Source organism: Manis javanica, chromosome 5 (genome assembly GCF_040802235.1).
Source record: "Manis javanica isolate MJ-LG chromosome 5, MJ_LKY, whole genome shotgun sequence".
NCBI classification, from domain to species: domain Eukaryota; kingdom Metazoa; phylum Chordata; class Mammalia; order Pholidota; family Manidae; genus Manis; species Manis javanica.
In genome coordinates this window covers 14,534,857-14,561,599 of record NC_133160.1, presented here as the reverse complement: position 1 = coordinate 14,561,599, position 26,743 = coordinate 14,534,857, and the positions used below count along the sequence as shown (strand labels likewise).

The following is a 26,743-nucleotide window of genomic DNA, read 5'->3' as shown; positions in this document are numbered from 1 at the left end:
AGGGATAAGGAGAAAAGGGGCATTACAATTAGCATACATAATGTGAGGGGGGCACGGGGAAGGCAGTACAGCACAGAGAAGACAAGCTGTGACTCTATAGCATTTACTATGCTGATGGACAGTACCTGTAATGGAGTATGTGGCGGGCATTTGATAATGGGGGGAATCTCGTAACCACAATGTTGCTCACGTGATTGTATATTAATGATACCAAAATAAAAAAAACAATAAAATAAATAAATAATATGTCCTAATTAATAAAAAAAAAAAGAAGAAGAAGGTAAGCAGAGGTGGTATGTGATGAAGCAAAATTGGGACTGTGGCATGAAGACGCAAGTTCGGGAAACAAAGATGTCGGAACCGTGAGAGAAGACAGGGCCCTCCCTTAGGGTGCCTCCACTCTTAAAGGAGACTCTTAGATCAGTACAGAATGATATATGATTCATAATAAAAGCCTATACCTCCTTGCATGCCTTCAAAGCACACACCTATTACATGGGCTATTTCTTTTACTCTCTGCAACACTATTTTGAAAGAGGAATTAATTTGATTCCCACTTGACTGAAGAGGAAAGTGAGGCCCAGAGAGGTGAAGTAACTTGGTCACACAGCTTATAAGAAACAGCCCAGATTCAAACCTGAGTCCGTTCAACACCACAGCCCAAGCTCTGAGCTCCTGTACCACATGGGCTCCTGCTCACCTGCGAAATTCACCTCCCCGTAACTTGCAAAACCAGATCTTACTAGCACTCAGCTTTGGGAATTTCCAGGGCCAGACTGGGGAGGAGACAGGGGCCGGGCGGTGGAGGAGCAGAAAACAGGCCCGGTCAGGGGTCCATGCCATTCCAGTATAAAAGCTGAGATCAACCCTACGCCCTGGGGCCCCAAGAACTCCTGCAGGCCCATGCCTGCTGCGGCTATGGTGGCAAAACAAGACTACTGCGCAAGGACCACAGCAGCTGACGGTTACTGAATGCTTCCTGCTTGCGGGCGCTTTATATACTGTCTCTGATTGAATCTGGTGAAAACACTTCTTTGAGGTGCAACTCATTATTCTCCTTTTAGAGATAAGAGAATTGAAGTCTGGAGATAAGATATGGCAAGCAAGAGGCTAGGGCCAAAGCCCCACTCTTAACTGCTCCCCATGTTCCTTATGGCAGGGAGCCATTTACTGTGATGTTGAAATGAAAACCAGAAAGGTTTAGGCACCTCTCCAAACATCCCAACTTCCCTCTAAGATCCAGAGTCCATGCCCATAAAAGGCATTATAGAAAGAGTGCTTAGCCACAAAATCAGAAGACAGGAGTTCAGTCCCTCCTTGACCACTTAGTGGCTATGGGTATTTCTGTGTCCTTTTCCAGACCTCAGCTTCCCCATCTAGTCAGTGAAGGAGTTGGCCTATCTCCCAGGGACTGGGCTGGGCTAAGCAACACTGTCCAATAACAATATAATGTGAGTCACATATGTAACTTTTAAATTTTCTAGTAGCCACATTTAAAAAAGTGAAAAGACAGGTGAAATTAATTTCATTTATACATTTAAGCTAGCCCAGTATGTTTAAAATATAATAATTTCAACATGCAATCAATATAAAAATAATATTAAATTATTAGTAGGTCACACTTTTTCTCACTAAATCTTTGAAATCCGGTGAGTGCTTCACACTTACAGCACATCTCAGTTCAGATCAGCCACATTTCCAGTGAGACAACCACAGAGCAGCCGCCACACAGCACAGGGCAGGTCTTGAATCTCTGTCAATCCAAAGACCATCTTAGGCGGCTGCGACATCCCAGGCTCTCTCTCTCCCCACTGGGAAAGTGGTCCTGATCCTGGACTCTGAGCTGACAAGTTCCACGTAAGCCCGGCACAAGGAGCTTGGGATGACAGTGGACAGAAACCCCAGGTCTGCCGGGGCTGAGGAGGCTAGTGGCTGCTGGGAATGCTTTCACTGCCCCTGCAGCCATTACTCACTAAGCCCCTGCAAGGGAGACAACTGCTTTTCCTCCTAAACTAAAGATTCCCTTAATTGGAAATTCAGTCTGAGCTTACAACCAAGCAAGGCAGCGGCCCCGTGGGCATACAGGACGCGTTCCCCAGGCCCACGAGGAGTCCACATCTCCCTAGCAGCAGCACGTGGAGGAAGCAGGACACCACCTTCTTACTCCAGGGACTATTCCTGACTGCAGGCCTGGGAGCCTTCTTGGAGGAGCTCACCACCCCTATGCTCAAGGGCACAGGTCTTGGCAGGAAGGACAAGGAGGTCAGGGAGAGCAAGGGGACACAGAGGGGAAGATTTTGCCCCCAGCAGGGGAGAGCCTGGGGAAATCTCTCCTTCCCAAGCTTCCATTTCCTCACTTTTAGAAGTGAGCATGTTAGAGGATGATAATGACTGTTTTTACTGTTAGCTGCTCTGTGCCAGGCATTTTACAGGCTTTAGTTCATCTCCTCAAAACAACCCTAGGAGGAAAGAAGATGCAGGGTTCAGAAAAGCTGGGTCTTTTCTCTTCAATTCTTCAGCAGAAAAGCAGGAATTCCAGCTCATGGTCTTTCAAACCAAGAGCCTAAGATCTTACCTGTTCTAAGCTCGGTCATGTCCCAGGGTGGCCCAGGACAGTCCTGGCTTAGGCCTGTCCCTGTCATAACTATATACACTTAAGCATAGTAACTAAAAATATTCCCTTTGGAAGAAGGGACCAATCTTCCTTCCATAATAATTCCAAATAACATATGTTGAAACTCTTGCTTTTGTTGCTTAATTCCAGACCCTTCTCCCTCTTGAGTGTGGGCTGAATAGAGTATGGAAGGGGAAAGGGGAAATGGTAACTTCACAGCAGAGAAACCTGGCAGACACCACCTTAACCAAGGGATCAAGGCCAAGGTCATCTGTGACAAGTCATGTCAAGACCATGCACCCCTGATATGATGAGAGAGTCTTTTTCTCCAAAACCTACAACCTTTGTCTAATCATGAGACAAACATCAGACAGACCCAAATTGAAGAGCCTTCTACAAAATACCTGACCAGAATGTCTCAAGACTGTCGAGGTCATAAAAAAAAAGGAAAGATTGAGAAATGTCACAGATCAGAGAAGACTAAGGGCGCTAGACATCCAGATGCAATATGGGATCCTGGATGGAACCTAGAACAGCAAATGGACACTGGTAGAAAACTAGTAAAATTCAAACAAAGTCTGGAGGTTAGTTGATATTAAAGTATGAATGTTGGCTTCAACAAATGTATTACAGAAATGTAAGAAGTTAAGTTAGGGGACACTGGGTGGAGAGTATGTGGGGAACTCTGTGTACTATACTAGCAACTTTTCTGGCAATTGGAAATTATTCCAACAAAAAAGTTTTCTTTTTTAAAAAGTGCTCCCTTTAACTTATGAAAGTGCCCAGTTTGAGACAATAAATGATATAATCATCTGGTCATAAACCTGGCTCTGTCCTTAACTAAGAGGCCTTAAGAAAATCACCCATACCATTTTTCCATGTTAATGATACTAACTGCTCACACAGTCTCAGCAAAGCTTTGGAATCAGAAAACTAGGGACTGAAGCCCTGGTTCTCCCACTGACTTGGCAGGTGGTCTCAGGCATATTACATTCCTTCTCCGGGCCTCAGTTTCCACATCTGGGAAACAAATTCACTGAATGGCAACAATAACCAATAACTGAAAGGCTCGTGTTGAGCCTTCGCTGGGTGTCCAGCACTGCAGTGGAATTGTGATGTGCCACTGAGCTTCCCCTTCAGGACAGAAGGGCTTCTTTCTCTCCCTTCCTCTCCCCCAGCTGCTCAGAGTGCTGCCAGCTGTCAGCCCTGTCCAGGGATTGCTCTGGGCTGAACTGAGCAGGCCAGCCCCAGGTTGTGCACCTTTCTGGAAGGCAGCCTGTATCCAGTGCAGAGGGAGTAAAGATCTGCTCTCTCACCTCAGCTTGGGTGACTTGAAGGTCATGTCCGCTGCAGAGCACCTAGTGGTGGGCTGAGGCCTTTGTGGGGACTGCCCTGCAGCCCAGCATCTCCCTCTGCCTAATCCTGCTGCCTTCCTTTCCCCATAAGCATCAATCTGGAAAGTGCTCCAGATAAACTTCTTGCACACCAGTTTCCATTTCAAAGCCAGCTTCCTGGGGAACCTGTCCCATGATAGGACTGTGAACCACTGGACCTGCACTATCTTGCTTAACCCTCAGACCAACCCCGTTTGAATAGACAACACAACAGAGGTTGAAGAACAACACTAAATTGGCCAGGAACACACAACTAAGACATGGTGGCACCAGAGATGGGGAAACTGAAGCTCAGACAGACAAACTGGTGTGCCAGGTCTCTGGATGGGTGGTTGCATGGGTGTCTGGATATTTGGGTGGGTATCTGGGTGTTTGGATGGGTGGTTGGGCATGTAAGAGGATGGAAATTGGATGAGTGGATGGGTGGATGAGGAAATCGTTGGAGACGGGTGACTGTTCAGCTGGATGGTAGAGAGATCAAGAGGCCTAAGATGTGGCTCTAGGTCTGCTTAACTCTGAAGGCCACCATGCCACAGCTTCCAGCCTAGGCCATTTAGAGCCATCAGCAGGACTGCTGCAGGCACCAGGACAGGCGAGTGCCTTTCAACATTGCCTGCTTTTCCTGCAGCTCACTTCACGTTTGTGAAATGGGAATAATAACAGACCCACTTTTGGGAGATGCTGTAAGGATTGAGTTAGTACATATGAAAACCTCAGAATGATGACTGACACATAAGGTGCCCCTTATAAGTGGGAGATTAAAAACAAATCACATGAGCAGTGGAAAGCTGCAGCTGTGACTTTCTTAGAAGATGTCCCTGCAGTTGAGTGAGAGTGGGGCTGGGCTTCCTCAGCTCTGTGAGGGAGTCAGGCCTGACCCGAGTTCTGAACGGGGAGTATGAATTACACAGGCAGCAAGGGGAAGGAAGAGCAGTCCAGGCGAAGGAACCAGCAACAAAGCCCTGGGGTAGAAGGAACTTGAGAAGGATGATAAAAGGCCAGCGGGACTAGTGCACAGAAAAAAATCCAGGTCCAGGGCAAGAGTAGTAAAAAGTGAGTCTGAACAGAGGTATAGGAAGCAGATTATGAAGAGCCACTCACTAGCTAGGTGATGTAGAGTCACTTTATCTCTCAGCCTCATTTAGCCCAACTGCAAAATGGCAATAAAAATAGTACTGATCTTACAGTTGTCAAAAAGATTGAGTCAATATATGCAGACAACTTAAAATACACTATGTACACAGTAGGTGCCAAAATGTTTGACGACCACATTAGAACTTATTCTGAAGTACAGCAAGAGAGAGGAGTTTGAATATGGATGAAAGGGTGGGTGATGAATGTACAGGAAGGTGGATGGATACAGGTCTGGCAGATGGGTGGGCGAGAGAGGTTGAGTGAATGGGTTTTTGGCAAGAGGTTGGATGATAGAAGTGGCTGAATGGATGGCTGATGGCCGGGTGGTTGGGCGGCTGGATAGGCGGTGGGAATGGATGCTGTTTCAGTGGATGGAATCATGGTTGGGTGGTGGGGGTGGTTGGATAAATGGGGGTAACTGGATGAATGGAGGTGGCCAGGTAATGGATGTATGGTTGGATGTTAGGATGGGTGGCTCAGCAATTGACTTAATGTGGATGGTTGGATGGATGGTTGGGTGGGTAAAGGGATAGAAATTGGATGGGCGGATGAGGAAATGGTTGGGTGGATGGGTGGTTCTTCAGCTGGATGGTAGAGAGATTAAGGAACTGGAAGTGACTGGATGGATAGAGGGGTTGGTGAACGGAGGGGTGGCACAGATGGGTAGTAGAGAAGTTGGGTGAATGAAGAGTTTGGGTGAATGAATGGATGACTGGGTCACAGGATGGATGTCTGGGTTATTGCAGGGATGGAGTGACTGGGTGGTTGGATGGGTAAAGAGACAGTGAAGTGGGTGGGGGGGCTGGATTGCTGGGTGGAGAGGTGTTTGTTCTGACATTAATTAGAAAGGGAGGGTGATTGGAAGGGTTAAGTGAATGGAGGGGTCGGGTGAATGGGTGGATGGGAGTAGCTGAGTAGGTGGATGGATGGATGCACAAGGACACCAAACTCTGAAGCGCCTCCAATTAACCTGCTAAAGGTAGTGGGCGAACCCCTGGCGGTAAAAGCAGTAGAAACTGGCCTGGAGTCTCCGAGGTTGCCCTGCGCCGGGTTTCCTTTCCGGCGGAGGGCCCACCCCTTCGGCGCCCAGCCCCCGGGTCCTACCTGGAGGCGGCGATCTCCGCCTTCTGGCGCGCGATCGCGGAGGCGCGCTGGGCGCCCTCGACGCCGTGCTCCACCTTCTGGCGGACCTTGCTGCTCTTGAGCGGCAGCACGCGGCGCGTGGTGCCCTTGACCAGCACGTTGTGGCGGTACTTGCCCTCCTCGCGGTGGCCGTCGGGCAGCGTGGTGCAGCCGTAGCCGTGGCGCAGGTTGTCCAGCCACTCGCCCTCGTAGCGGAGGCCGCTGGAGCGCTCGCTCACGCCGAAGCCCGAGCGCTTGTCGTTCTTCCACTCGCCCATGTAGGTCTCCGTAGTGGTGGCGTCGATGTCGGCCTCGAAGGGCGCGGCCTCGTCGGCGCCCTCGGCGCCCTCGCCCAGGCTGGCGGTGGAGGCGGCGTCGCTGGCGCCCGAGCTGAGGTCGCTCTTGAGGAAGCTGACGCGGCTGCGCTGGCTGCCCAGGGACGTGCGCGACTCGGCGCGCCGCAGCCTGCCCAGCAGGGCGCCGCGCTGGAAGAGGCCGCCGCCCTTGGACGCCCGCGCCGCCGCCTCGGCGCTGGCCAGGAGGCTGAGCGCGAAGCCGCCGCGCGGGATGGCGGGCGAGGGCAGCGCAGGGCCGTCCGGGGCGGGCGAGGCGGGCGAGTCCGCGGCCACCGTGCCGTTGCTGTGCTCGCTGCGCAGGGACGAGAGCGACGTGCGCAGCGGCGAGCGCACCACCACGGCCATCCCGTAGGGCACACTCTGGCGCACGCCGTAGCCGTGGCGCATGCCGTTGGTGAACTGGCCTTGGTAAGTCCCTGCGGGCGAGGAGAGGGCGTGTCAGGGGGACCCCACGTGCACAGTGACCCGGATGTGCCAGGGCAGGAGGGGGCAAGGCCATTTGAGGGCCAAGGAGGGCAATGTTCAGAAAGCAGCCAAGGCTCTGAGTATGAGTTCACGTGAGTGTGCACGAACACGAACACACAAGTGGGCAAGCCAGAGGGAGTGTGCACAATTGTGTGTATATTTCCTCGGTGTGAACACAGCAAGGCCACGAGTGTACAAGATAGAGTGAGGTTGTGTGAGTCAGAGTGCCAGTGTGTGAAGCCATGTGAACAGGTGAGGCCCTGGAGTGCATGAGGTCAACTGAGTGTGCAAGGACACAAGTGGATATGCCAGAGTTTCATGACGGTGTGACTTGTTTCTGTTGCTGGGAACATGCCAAGGTCACAAGTGTGCAAAGTAGAGTGAGGTTGCATGAGTCTTAAAGTATGAAATTGTATGAGCACATGAGATTCTGGGAGTGTGACTATAAGTGAGCATACACAGATTTTGAATCACACAAGAGAGAATGAATATACACGAGTGTGAGTGGACAAGACTGAGTTTGTGCACAAATGTGAATATTTGCACTTGGAGTGTGCAATGTAATGAGAACATGCAGAATCATGAGTGTGCAAGGCAGTGTATGCACAGAGTGACTAGATCATGTCAGCATGATATACTGGGATGTACTGTAAGGTTATGTGAGCATTTGAGGTCTTGAGTGTGCAAGGAAAGGTGAAGTTGAGTGAGGGTGCAAGATCATTAGGGGTTCGAAGAGTGCGAAGTTGTGTGAGCAGGCAAGTGTCTGTCAGTATGTGAGGTTGGATGCATGTGATGGTCATCTCAGGGTGCACGCGATATGAATGTCCAAGCTCATGAATGGGTAAAATGTGATTTTGCACAGCAGTGTGGATGTCGGAGAGCACGGGGGTGTGTTGGAAAGCTAGGAAGGTGGGTATTTGCACAAGGTCATGTGTACAGAAGAGTTGTATGGGCTGCATGTCTGTCCTGTGACTATATGAGATCATGAGTATGCAGTACACACACAGTGGGGTGAGTGCCCAGGATCCTGTGAAGGTGTGAGAAGTTCTGAGTGTGCAAGGCCATCCAAGTGTTAAAGCACAAAGGAATATGAGGCACTTGAGGCTGAGTGAGTGTGTAAGGATGTGGGCATTAGTGAAACAGACTGTGGAAGACCATTTGCAGGATAGTGGCATGTACAAGGCGATGTCAGCAATGAAGGCTCTGCGTTTGCATGAGTGTGAGCATGTGAGCTCCTGGGAACAGGGGTCTCTGTAAGTGCCTTGCCTTCACCTTCATGCCTCTGGTATGTGAAGTGCCTGACAAATAATAGTCACTGATTTGAGGGGGGAAATTCAGAGCTTTTGTTTTAAACACAGGCTGATACTTTCCCCTGCATAACCAAGAAGACCCAAATGGCCTTCTTACCAGCAAATGCCCAGGTGGCCAGGTAACTGAAACAGCCAGCCAGGTATGGGATCCCTAAATTCAGCCCAGTTGGCATGCTTTCACTCTGTCTGCTGGGGTTCTTTGGCACTGTCTGTTCCCTCTGCTGGAACACTTTTCCTCCAGATACCCTTCAAGTCTTTGCTCATGAGGCTGACCCTGGCCACCCTATTTAAAACTGCAATCTTCCTGTGCCACCCCACAACAAACACCCAGGTATCCCTGATCTACTTCCGCTTTTTTTCTATAGCACTTATCACATACCGTATGACTAATTTATTGCATTTACTGCCTTCCTCCGCAGCTATAACGGAAGCTCCGTGAGAGCAGGGATCTTTCCAGTTTGTGCTCTGATGCATCCACAGCACCTGGAACAGGGCCTGGCACAGGTTGCTCCATACATAGTTGCTGATCGATTGCTGCACCCATCCAGAAACCCCATCTCATTGGCAACTCTTGTCCCTTCTTGAGGCCTCCCGTGCCCCACCTGTCAGTGACATATTGGAGATGAAGCGGTCTAAAGCTTGGCCTAATTTTGAGACACTGGGCTTCCAGGATCTGGGGCACTGGGATTCTGGAGGCAAAGGCTGGTGGGTCCCCGTGACTCCACAGTGCCTGGGTCCGCCCAGCACAGGCTCCACCAGTTCAGGCTTCCTCCCTCCCCCGCCCCTGCCCTTCTGCATGAAGAGGGTCCCTGGAGCTTCCAGACCCTCTTCACAGTAGGCATGGGCAACCTGGATGAGGCACCAGGGCCCTCCTCCCTTCAGGGACTAGCCATGAAAAACTGATGATCTAAAACGGCCAAAGGAAAGTGGGGAGAGAGGGGAGATCACTCCACCTGGTCTTGTAGAGGAAGATGCAAATATGATCTCCATTTCCCAAGTGGATTGATGTTCAGAGAGGTTGTGTGACTTGCCCTAAGTCACACAGTAAGGAAGGAGCCGAAGTGGAATTTGAACTGAGGTCTGACTCAAACCGAGGAACCCGGAAAATGGGATTGTGTGGCTGGTTCAGGGAACAGAGAAATGAGAGCGTGGTACAAAGGATGAGAAAATGGGGAGATGGATAGATGGAAAGCAAATGTGTTTCAATTTCCAAACTCATTCACATGTGGTCACATTGTATGGGAGGCAGGGGGACAGAAAAAGACATGGAATCAGAGAAAAACTGATTTCAAGTATCATTTAAGCTTGGGAACTTTGGACTAGTTACTTCTGATTCTCAATTTCCTCATGTGAATAATAGAAAAATAAGACTTGCTTTCCAGGATTTGGGGGAAGATGAAAAAGGAGACAACAAAAAATGGAAACTGACATGTCCATCCATTGGTAAGTACCTAAATAAGCTGTGGTCACCCACACAGTGGACTCCTAGTCAGCGCTGAAAGGGAACAGATCACTGCTACATACCACACAGGTGGGGCTCAAAACCATGCCGAGCAAGCGAAGCCTGGGACAAAATCGAACAACCCGCATGATTCCAGTCACATGAACACCTGGGGAAAATTCGCCTGCAGTGACCAAAAGCAGGTCTGGGGCTACCAGGGCTGGGGTGGGAGGCATCCTCTGCTAAGGGACAGGAGGGAACTTTTTGACTGATGGAAACGTTCTGCATCTTGAAGGCCTGGTAGTTAGAGTTGTACACGTTGGTCAGGACTGTCTGCTTAAAATGCATTTTATGGCAGGGAAATTATACCCTGATAAAGCTGATTTAATAGATAAATAAAATAAAGAGATAATTTGTAAAGAAACTTGTAAGAAAAAAGAAAGAAAATGCCCAGCACAGTGTTCAAGTAACCATCAAGAAATCCTGTCAGCGACCCTTTCAAAATGAATGTAGAGTCCAGCCCCTTCTCTCCACCGCCACCGCTACTGGATGGCAGTCCAAGCCACCGCCACTGTCTCCTGCCTGGATTTTCCTAAGGGCTTCCACACTGGCCTATTGCCCCCACCCTTGCCCTCTTCCGTCTACTCCTAATACACCATCAGAGGGGTTCTGTTCAAATGCAGTCAGCCAGATCATGACACTGTTCTGCCACTTCTTACTCAGAAGAAAAGCTGAAGTCCTTAGTGACCCACAGGGCCCTAGCTGATCTCATTCCAGTCACTCCTCTGGCCTCACCCCCTCCTGTGCTCCCCTTTCTCAAACTATACTCTAGCATAAAGGCCCCTTGCTGTACCTTCCACACCCTAGCTATGGTCCTGCTTCAGGGTTTTTGCATTCGCTGTTCATTCTGCCTGGAATATTCCTCCAGATACCACTCGCCATCGCCATTCGGGTCAAGACTTTACCCAAATGTGATCTCAGTGAAGCCTCGCCGACCACCTGTTTAAAATGATAACCCCCGCCCAAGGTTATCTCCCTTCTTTGCTTCATTTTTTCTCATAGCATATCTAATATAGCATGTATTTTACTTTTGTTTATTGACCATCTGCCCCACCAGAATGTAAGTCCTATAAAGGCAGGGTTTCCATTCTTTTTTGTTGGCTGCTGTAACCACAGTGCCTAGGACATGCCAAAGAGGTACCAATAAATATCTCAATTGAATGAATGAGCAGCATGGGTGCTGTAACTGTTTATGCTCTTCTTTCTGCTCTACCCATCTGAAAGAGGCTCTGTGAAAATGACCAGACAGATATTTCATGGTCCTCTAAGACTCACCCAAGATGATACAGCTAATAAATACACCAGAGCCAAAGCTCACATCCATGTGTGGCTGTGCACCTTCCACTTGTCTCAAAAGAAAGAAGGACATAAATAGGAAAGGGGAAAGTGAATGAGAACAGAGTAGAGAAGATGGTAAACTGGGGAAAGGGAGAGGACATCTAATCTTTGGACTAGACAAGTTTGTGAAACTACCTTTAGCTTACCTTTGGCATGAGTTGGGCTGACATTGTCCCTTTAAGCCCAAGAAAAACTGAGATTGCAACAGGAGAGCAGCTCTTGGCCACAGTTGCGGAGGAAACAGCCAGGCTATATTAGGAAACTTACAAGCAAGTGGCAAGAAGCACAGACACCCAGGGGAGGCTGGGAGTGACGGGGCCCTGAGAAGGGGGAAAAGCCAAGTGCCTGGGCCATCCCCAGCCTGACTCTCTCTAAGACAGGCCAGCTATCCCTGGGGACAAAAAGAACACATCCGAAAAGGGACAGCAGGAGGACCCTGCCCACAGCTGTGTGGATGAGAGGGGCCATCTGCAGAAGAAAGTATCTCCTGACAGCCTTGGTCTGGCCCCCTCACTTGGCCTTGTAAGCCATACAGGGCTCCTCCCTGCCCTCAGGGCAAGAGGCAAGATTCTCAGCAGCCTACCAGCCTGGTGTGACTGCCATGCTCACCTCTCCTGATCATCTTGACCACCTCTCCAATCACACTCACCTGCTTACCCCAGGACCTTTGCACATGGTTTCCCTCCTCTTCCTGGTGTGAGCAATCTCCTGAGAACCTCAGAATCTCCTTCCCCTTTCCCTGAGCAACTTCTATTGATATTTCAAGCTTCGGCTTAAACGTTACTTCATCCAGGAAGATTTCCTGAACACTACCCCGGAATACTGCTACACGATGTCAGGCTCCCTGGACTTCTGCTTGGCACTTGTCCCACTTGCAATTAAATTATTACTAAGATCATTTGTTCACTATAAGCCTTTCTTTCCGTACTTTGACTTCCAAGAGGGAGGAAGCCCTGTCTAGCTTCTTCCCACCAGGATCCCAGCAACTAGTGCAGCTTCCAGGCCCAAGGAGGCCCTCAGTAAACATTTGATGAATCTATGAATATCTTCTCCTGAATGAACCCTTCCATTTTTCCAGAGGCAGGAATCACATCTTCTCTTTTCCCTCATGACTCAGCATGTGGTAAGCAATTGGCAGTGGCCGCCAGTGTGTTCAGCTTTAGATTCAGCAGCTCAAACCCTGGGAATTACTGGGGTACGTGTGCAAGACTGGTGCAGGCTATAACCATGGAAACCACAGTTCTGTCCCTCGGACTAGGCTCCTAAACTTAATAAACCGAACACTGCCTTCCCCTTGCAATTGCCCTTCTGGGTTGGTATAGAATAATCTGGGTTTTAACCTTAACTCGGACACTGAATAGTTCTAATGCATGCACGAATTATTTAAGCCTGCTGAGTCTCAATGTGTCCTTCTGTGAGATGGAGGTGATGACACCTACTTCACATCCCTGTTCATTCTTTCTTTGAATTCAAGGAGTGTTTGTTAGAGATCCTGTGTGCTTGGTGCTAGGTGCTGGGGACAGAACAGTGACTAGATAGGCAAGATCCTGCCCTAAAGAGGCTTGGCATCTAGTGCCAGGGATAGACTACATTTAATCAACCATCACAAAAGTAAATGTCAGGCAGCCACAGCAGTGGTCCGGAGTGACAATGGTCCAGGTCTCGGGTGGAAGTCCGGTACTGCGAGGTTGGTTGGCCAAAGACAGGTAAACTATATGTGAGGCAGCAGCACACTGTAAGTGCTCACGAAAGCATTTTGGCAGGTCAGAGTCTTTGCTCAGAAAAGCTGGCCCAGAGACGATTAACTGGAAAGATGAAAAGGAGCCAGGGAGGACAGAGAGAACCTGGAGGGAGAGAAAGAGACCAGCTCTGATGTTCTGCCTCCGCCTGCCTGCTTGTCAAAAAGCAGGCTTGTGCCCTGGAATGCCCAGGTTTGGGGCTCTGTCCATCAGTGAGACTTGCGTCCACACCCCCAAACACACACAACAGAGTAGTTTCTGGAACCTACATATATGTACAAGATCCAGCCTCTGGGACAGAGATTATGACTTATTGATGTAGACACTGGAGTTTTTTTAAAGCACTTCAGTTGATTCCAACCTGCATGAAGTGTAAAACCTCTCCGCTGACCTCCAGTTAACCACCACGCTCCGTCCCTTCTCTAAAACCTGCCGTCTGATGCCCTTAGCACCTTGAGGTGCCGTGCAGAGGTACTGTGCAGATACTGTTGGTTACCCAACAGCAATTCTCTTCTCTGCTGATAGAGTCTCGTTCTGTTCCCGGGTTCAGTCCTCCTCCATGGACCTCAGAGAAGGGTCCCCAGTCCTTTCAGATCTATCCACCTTGCCAATGATTGGATTAGATATGAGCATTTGATGAAATTTGATATTGAGACCCGAGGGAAAGTCAGCTGAGGGGAGGGGGTCGAGGGAGGCAGGAAAGAGTTCTTAGTTCTTAGAGGCAACCATACCCTCTTTTGCTGCTGGATGTTGTTGCATGTGGAGATGACCCCTGGAGCTGTAGCAGCCATCTTGGGACCATGAGGGGAGCTAGCTGAGAATAAAGCTGACACTCTATGGATGACGGAGTGAAAAGGCGCAGGAACCTGGGTTCTCACTGATACTGTTGAACCTCCAAATTAACCAATCCTGAGACTGCCAGCCGTTGGCTACTTCTTTATGTGAGATCATAAGTATCCTTACTGTTTAATCTGTGCATTCCAGTATGGTAGCCACTAGACGTTATTGAGTACAGAATTCAAATAATTAGTACAAAAGAAGAATATAAAATATCTCACTTTTATTATATATTGATTACATGAGATGATAATATTTTGGACAATGGGTTAAATAAAATATACTATTAAAATTTATTTCACCTTTTTTAATGTGGCTACTGGATATTTTTAAGTTACGTATGTAGCCCACAATTTTATTTCTACAGGAAATGCTAGTTTGAGTTGTTTGGAACCAGGGTTTTCTGTTACCTGCAGACAAGATATATATATCTCCCAACAGATATAGGTGTCATCATTCTGATTTTATAGTTAGAAGAATTGAAGCTGAGAATTTAAATGACCTGCTCATGATCACGCAAGCATGGCTTCTGCACATAGTAGCACACTGGGGGTAACCCAGTGTCATGACCAGAGCTCTCTCCTCTGCTCCTTTAAGAATCAGAATATCCCTTACAGGTTAAAGGTTCAGAACTCCTCACCCAAATCTCAGCTCTGAAGAAAGCATGCCCACTTCAGAAACCCCCGGGAAGTCTGAGAGATCCAGAGTCCACTCTGAGACAGAAGAGCCATGTGGACCAGACCAGGAATTCCAAATACAGAGTGGACACTGAGAGCACCACCCTCTCTGGCCAGTGACACCTGCCTATTTCTAGGAAACTGCCTGAGGCCCAAACATCAGTGTCCCTGGAGGACTAAACAGAGATGGGGAGAAAGGAATGAGGACTGGCTGTTCTCCAGGGGTCCCCACTGTCTAAGGAAGTCCTTTCCTGACAGGCCAGGTGTCCTCATGATCTGGTCCCAGTTCACCTTCCCAGCTTTGTCTTCTCTGGTATGCCAAAGCCCAGTTGCAAAGCCACCTCCTTCAGGACCCCTTCCCAGGCCACCTTCCTTTCTCCAAACTTTCATTGCTTGAGATATTCGTCCCTTCTTACCCCTGATAGCAGCTCTCTTGTCTATTCAGTCTAACAGCCATCCCTGACCCATATCCAAGTCTTCCCTCATAGTATCAGATGTTAGCACAAGATCTTTGGGCAGGACCATGAACATGTCATCAACAGCTTTCAGACAGGGTATAGGATGGAGTGTGGTAGGTAGAGAGCTTAGCACCACAGAGTCCAGGGGCCAGGGGCTCTTGCCTAGGCATTCCGGAATCAGAGCAGGGAAACCAGGAAGGCACATGGTGCTCATTCCACAGACACCAACATAGATGCTCTTGAGTATGGGGGACCCATCCCTGCTTGGCTCTAACCCACCTTGGTAAAGACCATGAACAGAGTGCCCCAGAGAAAGCAAGTCAGGTCTGAGACATCTTTGGGGGAAGCAAAGCATAATGGAAATTGTGTTGGCTTAGGAAACAGACAGACTGACTCTGAGCATCTCTTTAATTCCCCCACTTCGCTTTGTCTGCACCCCTCCATCGAGTCCAGGCCACCCCAGTCCTCCCTGGTTGACTACAACAGCCTCAGCCCTGGTCTCCTGCCTCTGTCCCCACTTTGCTGCTGCCAGCATTATCTGTCTTCTTTATAAGATGCAGGTCTGATCAAGTTACCCACTTAAAACCCTGCGATGCCTTCCCAGCGCTGTGAGCATTGCCTTGGTCTCTAGAAACATATTCTGAGATTGAAATTGCACGTGGGTGGTTTTGGAGGGAGCGCTCACGGGATGAACACCTGAGAGGAAGGAAGTAGGACTGGACGGCGGGAGAAGCTGAACCGTGGCACCTGAGGCCTCGGCTGATCCCACAGGGCTCCCTGGAGCTGGTGCCCTTCAGCGCTGTTTAGAATGGCAGCGAGGAGACCGGGTCTTTGCATTCCTGTATCAGCCAGGCGTTAGCTGTGCACCGTTCCCAGAGCAAGGCAACTTCCTTTGCAAGAGGGCAATGGCCTGCTAACATGCCTGGCAGCTGGGGGAGTGCCGGCCTGCTCTTGGCAGGTGTCTGAAGGTGGCCTGCAGCATCTCCTGCAAGGGTGAAGTCTAGACTCCTCACCCATGAAGCCCTCATGACCCGGTCCCGCCAATCTGCCAGCCTCACCTGCCCCACTCTCCCTCTGTCTGTGCTCCAGCCTTTTCTTGAACACAATAGGCTCTGTTCCCACCTCCAAGCTTTTGCACTTGGTGTTCCTTTTGCCGGGCAGTGTGGCTCCCTGTCACCCAGTTAGCCCCTGTTCATCCTTCACTTCTTTAAGGAAACCTTCTCTGATGACCTGACCAGGTCAGGTTTCCCTGTTATCAACTCATAAATTCCTCAGCTTTTTCTTCAAAGTACTTATCCCACACTGTAATTAAGTAATTGGACGATGCTGGTCTCTCCTGTTGGGAGCAAGGCTGCCTTAGTCCCTGCCCACCACAGGTCTCCTGCACCCAGTGTGATGCCTGGCACATAGAAAGCATTCAGATACTGTGCCAGGAGTGCCCTGGGACAAGGCCTTGGACAAGTTCTCTTTGCCTCTGTCTCTGCTCAGTAAAGTAAGCATTGCAAGTTTACTTTGCAGGGTTGCTGTGAGTACTACATGGGCTACCTGGCAGAGACCGCAGACTCTCAGCAAATGCTGCCTCCCATTACTTCACAGGAAGGGATTGCATGGTGACCAGTCATCCCAGTTTGTCTGACACTGAAGGGTTTCCCAACATGGGGAACTTTCCAGACTATACCCAGAACAGTTTTCTGGCAATCCAGGATGGCTGGTCACCCTAAATCTGGGTGAGAAAGGGGGGAAAATGGCACTTCATATTAGCACAAGGTTCAGCGGTATGCTGGTAAAACAGTGCTTTGGAAGAATTACCAACCAACCAACCCTGATTTGCAACGTTAGCCAGTTTCCATCATATAAATATTCCCACCATGGCCAGTCAAGCAACCACAGTTGAATAGCCAGCTTGCAAAATTCCTGAAAATTTAAGAGTGGGGTCTCATGAGATGGTAGGAGCTGGTACCAGCACCCACTATTTAATGTGGATTGTCATATTCCTGATATCCACAAATGGGCAACACGTTCATAGACAACCTCAGCTTGGGGCTAAGTGAAAATATCTCTATCCCGAGAAGGTCACAGGTAGCGTAGACCTTCTACTCTATGAAGACTATCTAGTACAAGACAACAAGTAATTTATCACATGGGCAACCTCTTCCCAGCTTGTGTCCAGAACAGACATTGCTAATCGATTGTGATGCTGAATCCTAACATGGCTGAGCAGTCTTCCCTCACCGGTCTCCAGGCACCCACAGCCAATTGGCTGGTGTTGCATGTGAGAGAATCTGCTTCCCCTTAGGAGTAAGTGGTTCAGCCCCCTCATCATACAGAGAAGGAAGCTTAGGCACAGAGAGGTAGAGGGGCTGAGGCCATGCGCAAGGCAGTGGCTCAGCTGGGACTGAAGAACAGATCCCCTGTCTTGCTCTTTCAGGCCCGCCTTGCCCGGAATTGCTGAATACCCCAGAGTGGGGGGAAACAAAGGGAGATCATCTGGGATCTGAGCCTAGATTCTAGGGAACTCTGCTTAGAGCCCCAAACCATTTTTGGACCCTGAAGGCCTCTTATTATGTCTGTATATAAATGTTGTTTATGTGTAGCAAGAGGGCACTTTTTCAAAAATGGCGAAAGTCCTATATACTCACTGAATAAAATTCAAGCAATAGAGGATTATTTAAAATAAAAAAAACCCTGTACTCCGCAGGGGTAATCACTGTTAACAATCCAGGTCCTACCAGGCCTCTTCCTGTTCATTTACAATCCTATATAACAAATAGACTAAAAGATCAGCTGTTCCCCACTCTACCACTACCCCATCACTGAGAACACTGCCTAACACATAGTAAGCACTCAATAAATACTTGTCAAAAGGTTCTTGTTCACCAAAATAGCAGCAGATTCACAGACTCCTGAGAAGGGTCTAGTGTTTACCAAAGGGAAGGGGTTGGGGAGGGTGGGTGAGGAGGGAGAGGGGATTAAAGGGCACTCTAATTAGTACTCACGGTATAGGTGACGGGGAAGGCAGTACAGCACAGAGAAGACAAGTAATGACTCTGGAGCGTATTACTACGCTGATAGACAGTGACTGCAATGGGTGGAGGGTGAGGACTTGGTAATATGGGTGAATGTTAAAACCACAATGTTGTTCATGTGAAATCTTCATAAGATTGTATATCAATGATACTTTAATTTTTAAAAATACAAAAAAAAAGAAAGAAAGGGTCTTGTTCACTTAAAATGGCTCAGATTCTTTTCTAGATGAGTATAGGTGGGTCTGCCTCTGTCGTCTTAATGATTTTAGTACTTCATAGCATGTTCTCATTAATGGTCCCTTTGGGTGACTATTTAGACTGCAATCTGTTTTCCCATAATAATCCCAAGATCTTACTCTTTGGCTCACCTGCAGGGTGGTACCAAAGTCCCTTCCCAGGGCTCAAATGCAGCTGCCCGTCAAAGCTCCACTGTCCCCCGCTTCTCAGGATCAGGGACAGAAGACGGGCAGAGGAAAAGCCGGTGCCCCATCTCTGGGAGCAGGGTGGGTGAAGGAGGAGTGTGTATGACAAGTCCTGTAACCTGCAGGGCTCCACGCCCGCACTTCCTGAAGCCCCTGCCCGCACGCACGGGGCCCCACACGCACAAGAAGCAGGGATTAGCCTGGTAACATTGCTGGCGACTTACAGCCTGGGGGGCCTGGGCGGAAGTCCTTTGCTGGAAATACTGGGTATGGGGGAGGCAGAAGGCGTCAAGGGGAGAGGATCTGGGGTCAGAAGGAGACCCCCACTGGTTGTTCTGGGCCCTGCTATGTCCTCATGCCACGTGGCATGCCTAAAAGTACTCCTCACCCACGGCGTCCCACACTGTGCTCCTGACCTTCACTCTTCGAACCCTCAACCCGTCTCAGCTCAGGGCAACGCCGTCCTTCCGTGGCTCAGGCCCAAGCCTCGGAACCCTCCTCGACTCCTCCCCTCTTTTGCTCCCCCATCCAAACTGCCAGCAAATCTAGTGGCTCTATCTCCAAATAGGCCCAGAATTCAACCTTCTCTCCTCCTCTGCTGCTACAAGATGGTGTTCCCAGCCTGTATGGTCACCTGTGTTACTGCAAAAGCCTCACTAATTGGTCCCTTGCTTGTCCCCTTCCTGTACCACCTCCTCTCCCCAAAGGAATCTCCATGAATTAAGTCAGATCATGTCACTTTCATATTTCCCATTTTTCTCAGAGTAAAAGCCAGATTCTGATATTAGCCAACAGAGCCCTGCGTGAGCACCCCCCTCACCTTCCTGGCTTCCTGGCTGGAATATTATACAGTTAACGTTGTGTCCTCCAGGCATCCCATCAAGGGCCCATATAATCAAGTTGTTCCATCATTGATGACATGAAATTTGATCACTTTAAGATGGTATCCATAAAGGATTCAAATTTAATTAAAAATAAGAGTGGTAAAAGATTGTGCATGCCAAAGAGCATTTCCTGCCAGCTGTGTGCACACCTTGGGCCTTGGCATATGGCCCCTGCTGTACATGCTCTATACAATGGTGAGCAGCATATTCTTGAATACTTCTGGGCACAAGGTGCTCACTACTTTCCCGGGGAGGTGGGGGTGGCTGGGAGTGGTTCTGCCATTCCCACTGCCCCTGGATAGCTGTATGGATGTTGACAGGCAGGTCTGGGCCAGTTATGCGGTATTGAGTAGGGGTCCTGGATGCTTTACTCATGACAAGACCTACTGCCCACCTCCTCTGTGGCTCAGGCTTGGGAAGGGCTAGGAGAGAACAGGGATGCCCTCTGGTCTGTGGCAAGAAGCAACCCTGTCCCCCTTACCCCTCATTCCACCCTCAACCAGAGCCGTCAGAAAATGATGCTTGACATTCCTCACAGGGGTGTGGCAGCAAGGGCTGGTCCAGGGAACAGCTGCTGGGGACATGGAATTAGCAGGCCCTGGACGCAGCAAGCTTGATGAGTCCCAGGGGCCTGGCCTTGGACAGGGGCACGTCTGCAGAGATTTGGCCAACTGGACACATCCATCACAGAGGGCAAAGCCACGGAGAGGAAGGACTAATTATGTCCACCTCCCTTATGTCCACTAATTATGTCCTCTTGCTGAGGGTCCATTCTGCTGCCCTAAGGTCCCAGATAATGCCAAGAAGCTGCCATGACAGCAACACAGCCAGTTGTCACACTGACCCTTGGCTGTGAACTGGGAAGTGAGATTTTCAAGATGAGATTTAATGATGCTGATTCTGCATTCGGGATGGAATCGTGCCTGGCATGGCTTCCGGCGATGCTGGCAGGACTCAAGGCAGAACCAAATAAATCAAGTCTTGGTGTGGTACCTGCTCCAAAGTCAAAAGCTAGTTTCTGTGCTCAAATATTCTCCCCTAGATCGAGAGCTGTGGTTCAGGCCCTCCTGAATATTAGGATCCAGAATTTGCCCTTTGGACTGGGCAGAAAATACAGAAAGCAGAATATGTTTCAGCCATTTTCCTTGTGCCAGGCATTATGCTAAATTCTAATTTCATTGTTTCAACCATATTTTAAGGGAGATTTTGACATGTCTAATGGGAAAAAGGAAATGGAAGCTCAGGTCACATGATGTGCCCACATTCATAGAACAGAGAAGTGACACAGCTGGGATTTAAACCCAGATCTGGCTACTGTAAGCCCCAAGTGCTTAAGTACCACATGCCTGCCTTTAGTACTATCACACTCTTTTAGAACTTCTACACTTCATTTAAATTTTAAATTAAAAAACATACCTTTTAAGTCAGAAAAGAAGAAAAAAATCCCGCTAGAAAAAATTAATTTAGCAAAGTGAAAGGATTCAAAGTCAATATACAAAATTAATTGGTATTTCTATAACCTAGCAATGGACAACTAGAAAAATGAAAATTTAAATGCAATTTACTTTTTAAAAATTTGTTGATTTTATTCAACAAAAGATGTGCAAGACACTGAAAACTCTGAAATATTGCTGAGTGAAGTTAAAGAAGACCTAAGTAAATAAGGATATATACCACGTCCATGGATTGGAAGTCTCCCTGCTGTTAAGATGTCCATTCTCTTTGATTTGATATATAGAGCTAATACATTTTTAATCAACTTCCCATAAGGCTTTTTAGCAGAAATCGACCCCCTGACTTTATAATGTGTATAGAAGTGGAAGTGACCTAGAATAACCCAAATAGTCTTGAACAAGAAGAGTGAAGTTGAAGGATTTACTCTTTTTTAAAGACTTACTATAAAGCTTCAGGAACCAGTGATATTGGCATAAAGATAGACAAATCAATAGGAAAGATATCCTTTGGGGAACAAGTAAATAAATATGGAGAATAGGTTGCCTCAAGGAGCATATATCACAGTCCCAGATACTGTGATGCCAGGTATTGCTCAACAACCACATGGTAAATTACTGTTATTGGTCCTATATTACAAATGAGGAAACTGGCAAATTCATTTCCCTCCCATGTTCAGAGGCAACTGAGCTAAAATGAGTTTATGTCATCAGCTTTGGGCAAAAAAGGAAAATTGGATCCAGAGAGCAAATGCTTGGGGTTTTGACCCAGTTTTCATAGCTAAACATAAAAACATCATCTTTTCAGTATGTACTAATAATACTTAAAGCACTAAGTACATGCTTTATATATATCAGGGCATCATTTGATTCCCTCAACAAGATAGAATTAAAGAAAATATAGCAATTATTGTATAAAGGAAGGGAAGTACTGTTTCGCAATGATTTGTGCCACTTTTATGTGTGTGTGTGTGTGTGTATATACAATTACAATGTGAAGTACACATCTTACTGTAGATTGCAATCATAAAAGTTTGAAACCACTAGTGTGGTCAATGAGTGAGTTATTAGGAAGCCTAAATAATATAATGTGTTAAGATTCTTAGCACAGAGCCAGGTACATAGTAAAGACACAATAAAAGGTAGATGCGGCTATTACCATTGTCAAGGCCAGCTTCACGAGCATTCAACCCAGGTAGCTGCACAGGGCTTGGTGCTTAGAAGGGTCCTGCACTTGGTTTAATTCTCTGCTATCAGTATCTTTTTCTTAAATGATTTTGTAGAAGGAGGCCTGCATTTTCATTTTGCACCAGGTCTTGCAAATTATGTAGCCTGTCCTACTTTATACAGTATTTATTAAAATACTTAATACTATGAAATATTTAATTATCACTTCCTATCAAATCCTATCTCTGTCTCTTAGTAGCTTGAGGACCATGAGTGAGAATCCTTAGATGTTCTCATTTCCTCATCTGTAAAATGGGGCTAATAATGGTACTTCCCTGTGAGATGGTTGTGAAGCTTTAAATAACACAACATATGCTACATACCAAGAACAGTGCCTGGCAATAATGAGCACACCAAAAATGTTAACTGTGGTTATTATTAGCTCTATAAAAAAAGGCCAACCCTGGGCTTGCTTCTCCTACTGCACATTGTGGGGAGGGAATTACTGAACTAGACCAGTGATTTTGGAACTTACCCAAGCACCCCATTACTCTGAGACTCTGCTGGCTGTCTGAGAAAACACCTCCTAGAAAAACACAGGTAGGCCATGCACATATGTGCATGTCTTGCCTGCAGTTTCAGGGCATCTGCGGGCCTCTGAGGTCAAGGAATGGGCCCCAGGTGAAATATCTTGGAAAGCAAAGATCATTAATGGCCCTTCTAGTCCTGGAGTCTGCCATCTCTGGGCTGGCACAGCCAGGCAGCCTCCCAGCACACATTGCAACTAAAGGGCCCTGGGGGCATGCTAGCTTTGGAGCTTTAAGTCAGCAGCTATTTTTAGGTTTGCTATATATGGCCAGGGGAGGAATGAGGACTATAGGCGGGGGAGGGGTGCCAGGAGACTTCTTGCGGAATCTGGGAGGCCTGAGCAACTTTGCCTTCCCACCTTCGCCTTCCCGCCACCCCACCGGTGAACTGGGAACAAAACCTCCAGCCAAATGGACAAGCGTGGAGGAGGGGGAGGGTTTGTGGAGGTGGAAATGGCAGGGGCTACGCGGAAGATGCCAGGTCACTTCAGAATAGTGATTTACAAACTTTTTTTGACTCTGCCTTGCAGTAAGAAATATATTTTATATCATGACACACACAGAAACACAGAGGTTTTTACACATGCGCACACACACGAACATTAGACACGCACATGTACTCCAACTGCACAAGCGCTTCAGGAAACAATACTTTATCTCTGAAATGCTCTGATCCTTCTGTTCTGTTCTTTCATTTTAAAATGTGCAGGTCATGACTCACTAGATTGATTTCACCACCTATTAATGCATTAATACCTCTCCTTGGGAAAACGGCCTTTTCCTTTGCTTTATAGTGGGCAGTCACCTGCAGCCTTTGCCTGCAAGGTAAAGTGGGGAGTGGAGGAAATGGGACAGAGTGACCCTTTGATCAATACTTCTCAAAACGAGAGGCAAGTTTCAGCGTGATCTCCTAGCTGGGTGGCAGGTTTGGGGCCTCCTGCTTTTTTTGTGTGCTCTGTTCTCTCCACCTGAAGTCCCCGTCCTCTCTGCTTGTCACCTGACTCACTCTGTGATTCCGAGCCCACTTGCCAGTTACTCCAGGCGCCTCCCCTATGCCTAGTCTGCTCAGCCCCCTCTCGCCCCCTTGGTCCCTGGGACTCCCTGCCTCACACCCAACACACTACAGGACAATTTCTTGTTAGAGTCCCTGGAAGGCAGGCACCTTTTCCATTCTGTTCATTTCCACACCCACCCCCCAGTGTAGTATAGTGCTGGTTTCATAATAAATATTTATTGAATGAATTAATAATTAATGATAGTTAATAGTAACAAGAGTAACTATCATTTATTGAGTACTCATTTATCCTATGAGCAATCTTAGGAGAGATTAGTATAAATCCATTTTATTGATGAGGAAACTAAGACTCCAAGAGATTAAGTAATACGATAACCCGGGGCTGCCCAGTTCCCAATGGTTCCTAATCACAGTATCTTATTTGTCCACATTCCTTTTAGCACATCCCAGAATGGGGCAAAGGGCAGGTCCTTAACAAACCCTCAGGGAACTGATGACAGGTTGATGAAAGAGATTTTCCGAAGCAGCGGCCACATCTAATTTTGGAGAGTTGCGCCCCGTGTGTGGTTTGGGAGAGAAGATCTGTGATGTGGGGCCCTCTCATCTGGGAGAAGAGGCTGGGCCTCTGACAAACCTGAGGTGCAGGTCTACTTGGCCTGAAGGGCTGCTGGGCTCACCTAGGATAGAACCTAGGGACCTGCGGAGCCTGCATGATCTGGCCCATGCCCGCACTGCCAGTGTCAACCCTGCCTGCTCTCCTCATCCACTCTGTTCCCACCACCCTGGCCTGCTTGCTGTTCCTCAAACACACCAAGCCCAGTCCTGCCTCAGGGCCTTTGCAATTGCCATTTCCTCTGCCTTGAAGTCTTTCCTCCCCCTCTGGTCCTTCCCATCCCACTTCTCAGACCATGCTATCCAAAAAGTGACCCTCTTCCTTCTCTGCTGTGTTTTTTTTTAAATAACACTAGTAACTTCGGAAATTACATTTCCAGTTTGTTTTCTAGTTTATTTCTGTCATCTTCACTAGACAGGGAGCTCCTGGGGATTTTGCTTCTCACTTCTCCGGCCCCTGGAACTTGCTGAGGGCTGGTGTCTGACACACAGTTGGTGCTCCACAATATTGGCTGCATAAGTGAATGAATGGTTTTTCCCCCTTTTAGACAGATTGGGAGATTAGTCCATAGTTTCGCACAAATGCATGTCCCTGTGACTCACATCTGGGCCCCCAACACACACGTGCACACACATGTACGTTGGTTTGGAGAGAGGGGAGAGGGAAACGGGAAGGGAAGAACCTTCGGCAGACATGTACCACCCTGCAGGGGTAACTGACACCTGGCAGGCACTCAGGGCTTAGCTCCAAATCATAGCAGGAGAAACAGGCTTGCTCTCTGCTTGTCCCTAGGGCTTAGCTCAGTGTCTGACATAAACATCTGATGAATTGAATTTCACTGGATTGCCGAAGTTCAGCAAACAGCTCAAGGTCACTGAATTAGGAAGTGTGGAGCCAGAATTTGTCCTGAGCTCTGCCCAGTTTCCGCCAGGGCAGGGTAGGTGCCCTTGTGCCCACAGAAACTCCAGGGACACAACTGCGTTGCCATCCAGACACATTGGAGGGCAGATTCTCGCCAATGGGTGGCCCAGTTAGGAGCCCACCCTGCACGTGAGGCTGCTCTTGATATGCACACAGGCCTCAGCTTGAGCAAAACTTCCACCCGGGGCTGGCTCAGGCCCCCTCCTGCCCCACCCCAGCCTGCTCCCAAACCACCCACTTCCTGCCCTCCATCATCAACAGGGGACGACAAATACTCTACAAAGGCCTTCTAATGGACACCAAATGTCTCATTTAATTAGCCATAGTTTGGAGTTTATCTGTGTCAGCTCCTCTTTCCAATAGAACACATTAGAAAGACTTCGAAGAACTACCCTGAGCTGGACTATTTAAAGCAGGAGCCAGCAAACATTTCCTGTAAAGACTCAAAGAGTAAATATGTTTGGCTTTGTGGGCCAAGAGGGTATATTATGTAGGGACTTTCATACAATTTTCACATGTCACAAAATAGTCTTCTTTCAATTTATTTCAAACATTTCCAAATGAAAACCACTCTGAGCTCACAAGCTGTACAAAGTCAGGCAGCACAGTGGGCCTACGATCTACAGTTTGCAAGCCCCTGATTTAAAGCAATACTTTGTAAAGTTTAATGTGTATAAAAATTGCCAGACAAGCTTGTTAAAACAGAAGTCTGGGGGTTGTTAAAACAGAAGTCTGGGCCCACCCTCAGAGACTGATTCAGGAGGTCTAGGAGGGCCCCTGAATTTCCGCTGCTACGTGCTGGGCAGGTGACGCTGATACCACCTGTCTACTGACCACGTTTTGAGCAGTACTGATAGTATAAAACACTCCGCTTTGTGGATGAGGAAACTGAGGCTCAAATAAGTGACAGGTACAAAGTCACACCGGTGGGTGAGGTGATGTATCTGCTTGGCCGCTTCCCAGGGCTGTTTTGTCACAGGCAGTTCCTCTCCATTTCCTGAGCCCACTGAGGACACTCACACTTGTTTTTTCACTCATTCCTCTCTCTCCTTCTCCCACCCTCACAAATGCCATTTTCCCATCAAGATCCAGCCCAAATGTCACCTCTGCTTTTAAAGCAGTCCCTGACCCCCTAGATCCAACTTCTCTTTCCTGCCCAGCACTCTGTACATACTTGTGTATAACTGTCTACCGGCCTATCTTTGAAGTCATAGCTATCCTGTTCCTCTATATAACCCTTTTTTTAATGCCTGGCAAATAGGAAGTACCACAGAAACGCACCTGAATGAAATGATGGAAGACGGATGTGTGGCTGGCTGGCTGGCTGAATGAATGAATGAACACTTCATGATCTATTGCTTGAAAATTATTTTTATGGCCAAGTTAAGATTAGGCTCAGTTATTCTAGAGAACAAGCAGGAGTGTATCTACGGCTGTTAGTACACTGACCACGCAAGCAGTAGTTTGTTTTTACGGAATGTGTTTTGAGTGTGTTTATAAGGCAGGACTTGTCCTAAGCCCCCCTGCCAGTCCTCTCAGTAGCCCTGCTGTTGGCACCACCTTTGCTGATAAGGAGATGGATGCTCAAGGGGGAGGGCAGCTCGCCCAATGCCCCACAGCAAATGACACCTGGCCCCTCCGATTCTGTGCACCTGCCCCTGCCCTTCCCATCTCCCACAGTCCGACTCAGCCTCAGCCCCCTGCCCCACCCT

General features: G+C 48.3%; 1 protein-coding gene across 8 annotated transcripts in view; it reads right to left on the bottom strand.

Annotated features, from left to right (window-relative positions):
* JPH2 (junctophilin 2) overlaps positions 1-26,743 on the bottom strand; it is a 61,604-nt gene that overhangs the window by 33,945 nt on the left and 916 nt on the right. For 4 of the 8 annotated variants that reach the window (XR_012131325.1, XR_012131326.1, XR_012131324.1 and 1 more), the window contains exon 2: positions 6,247-7,036. The exons of the other annotated variants lie outside the window; for them this stretch is intronic. Coding sequence is in view for 1 of the 4 variants with exons in the window: in XM_037012873.2 (XP_036868768.1) it covers positions 6,247-7,036 (790 nt within the window). In the remaining 3 variants the exon portion in view is untranslated. The remainder of the gene's footprint in view (positions 1-6,246; positions 7,037-26,743) is intronic. 8 annotated transcript variants of the gene reach the window in all.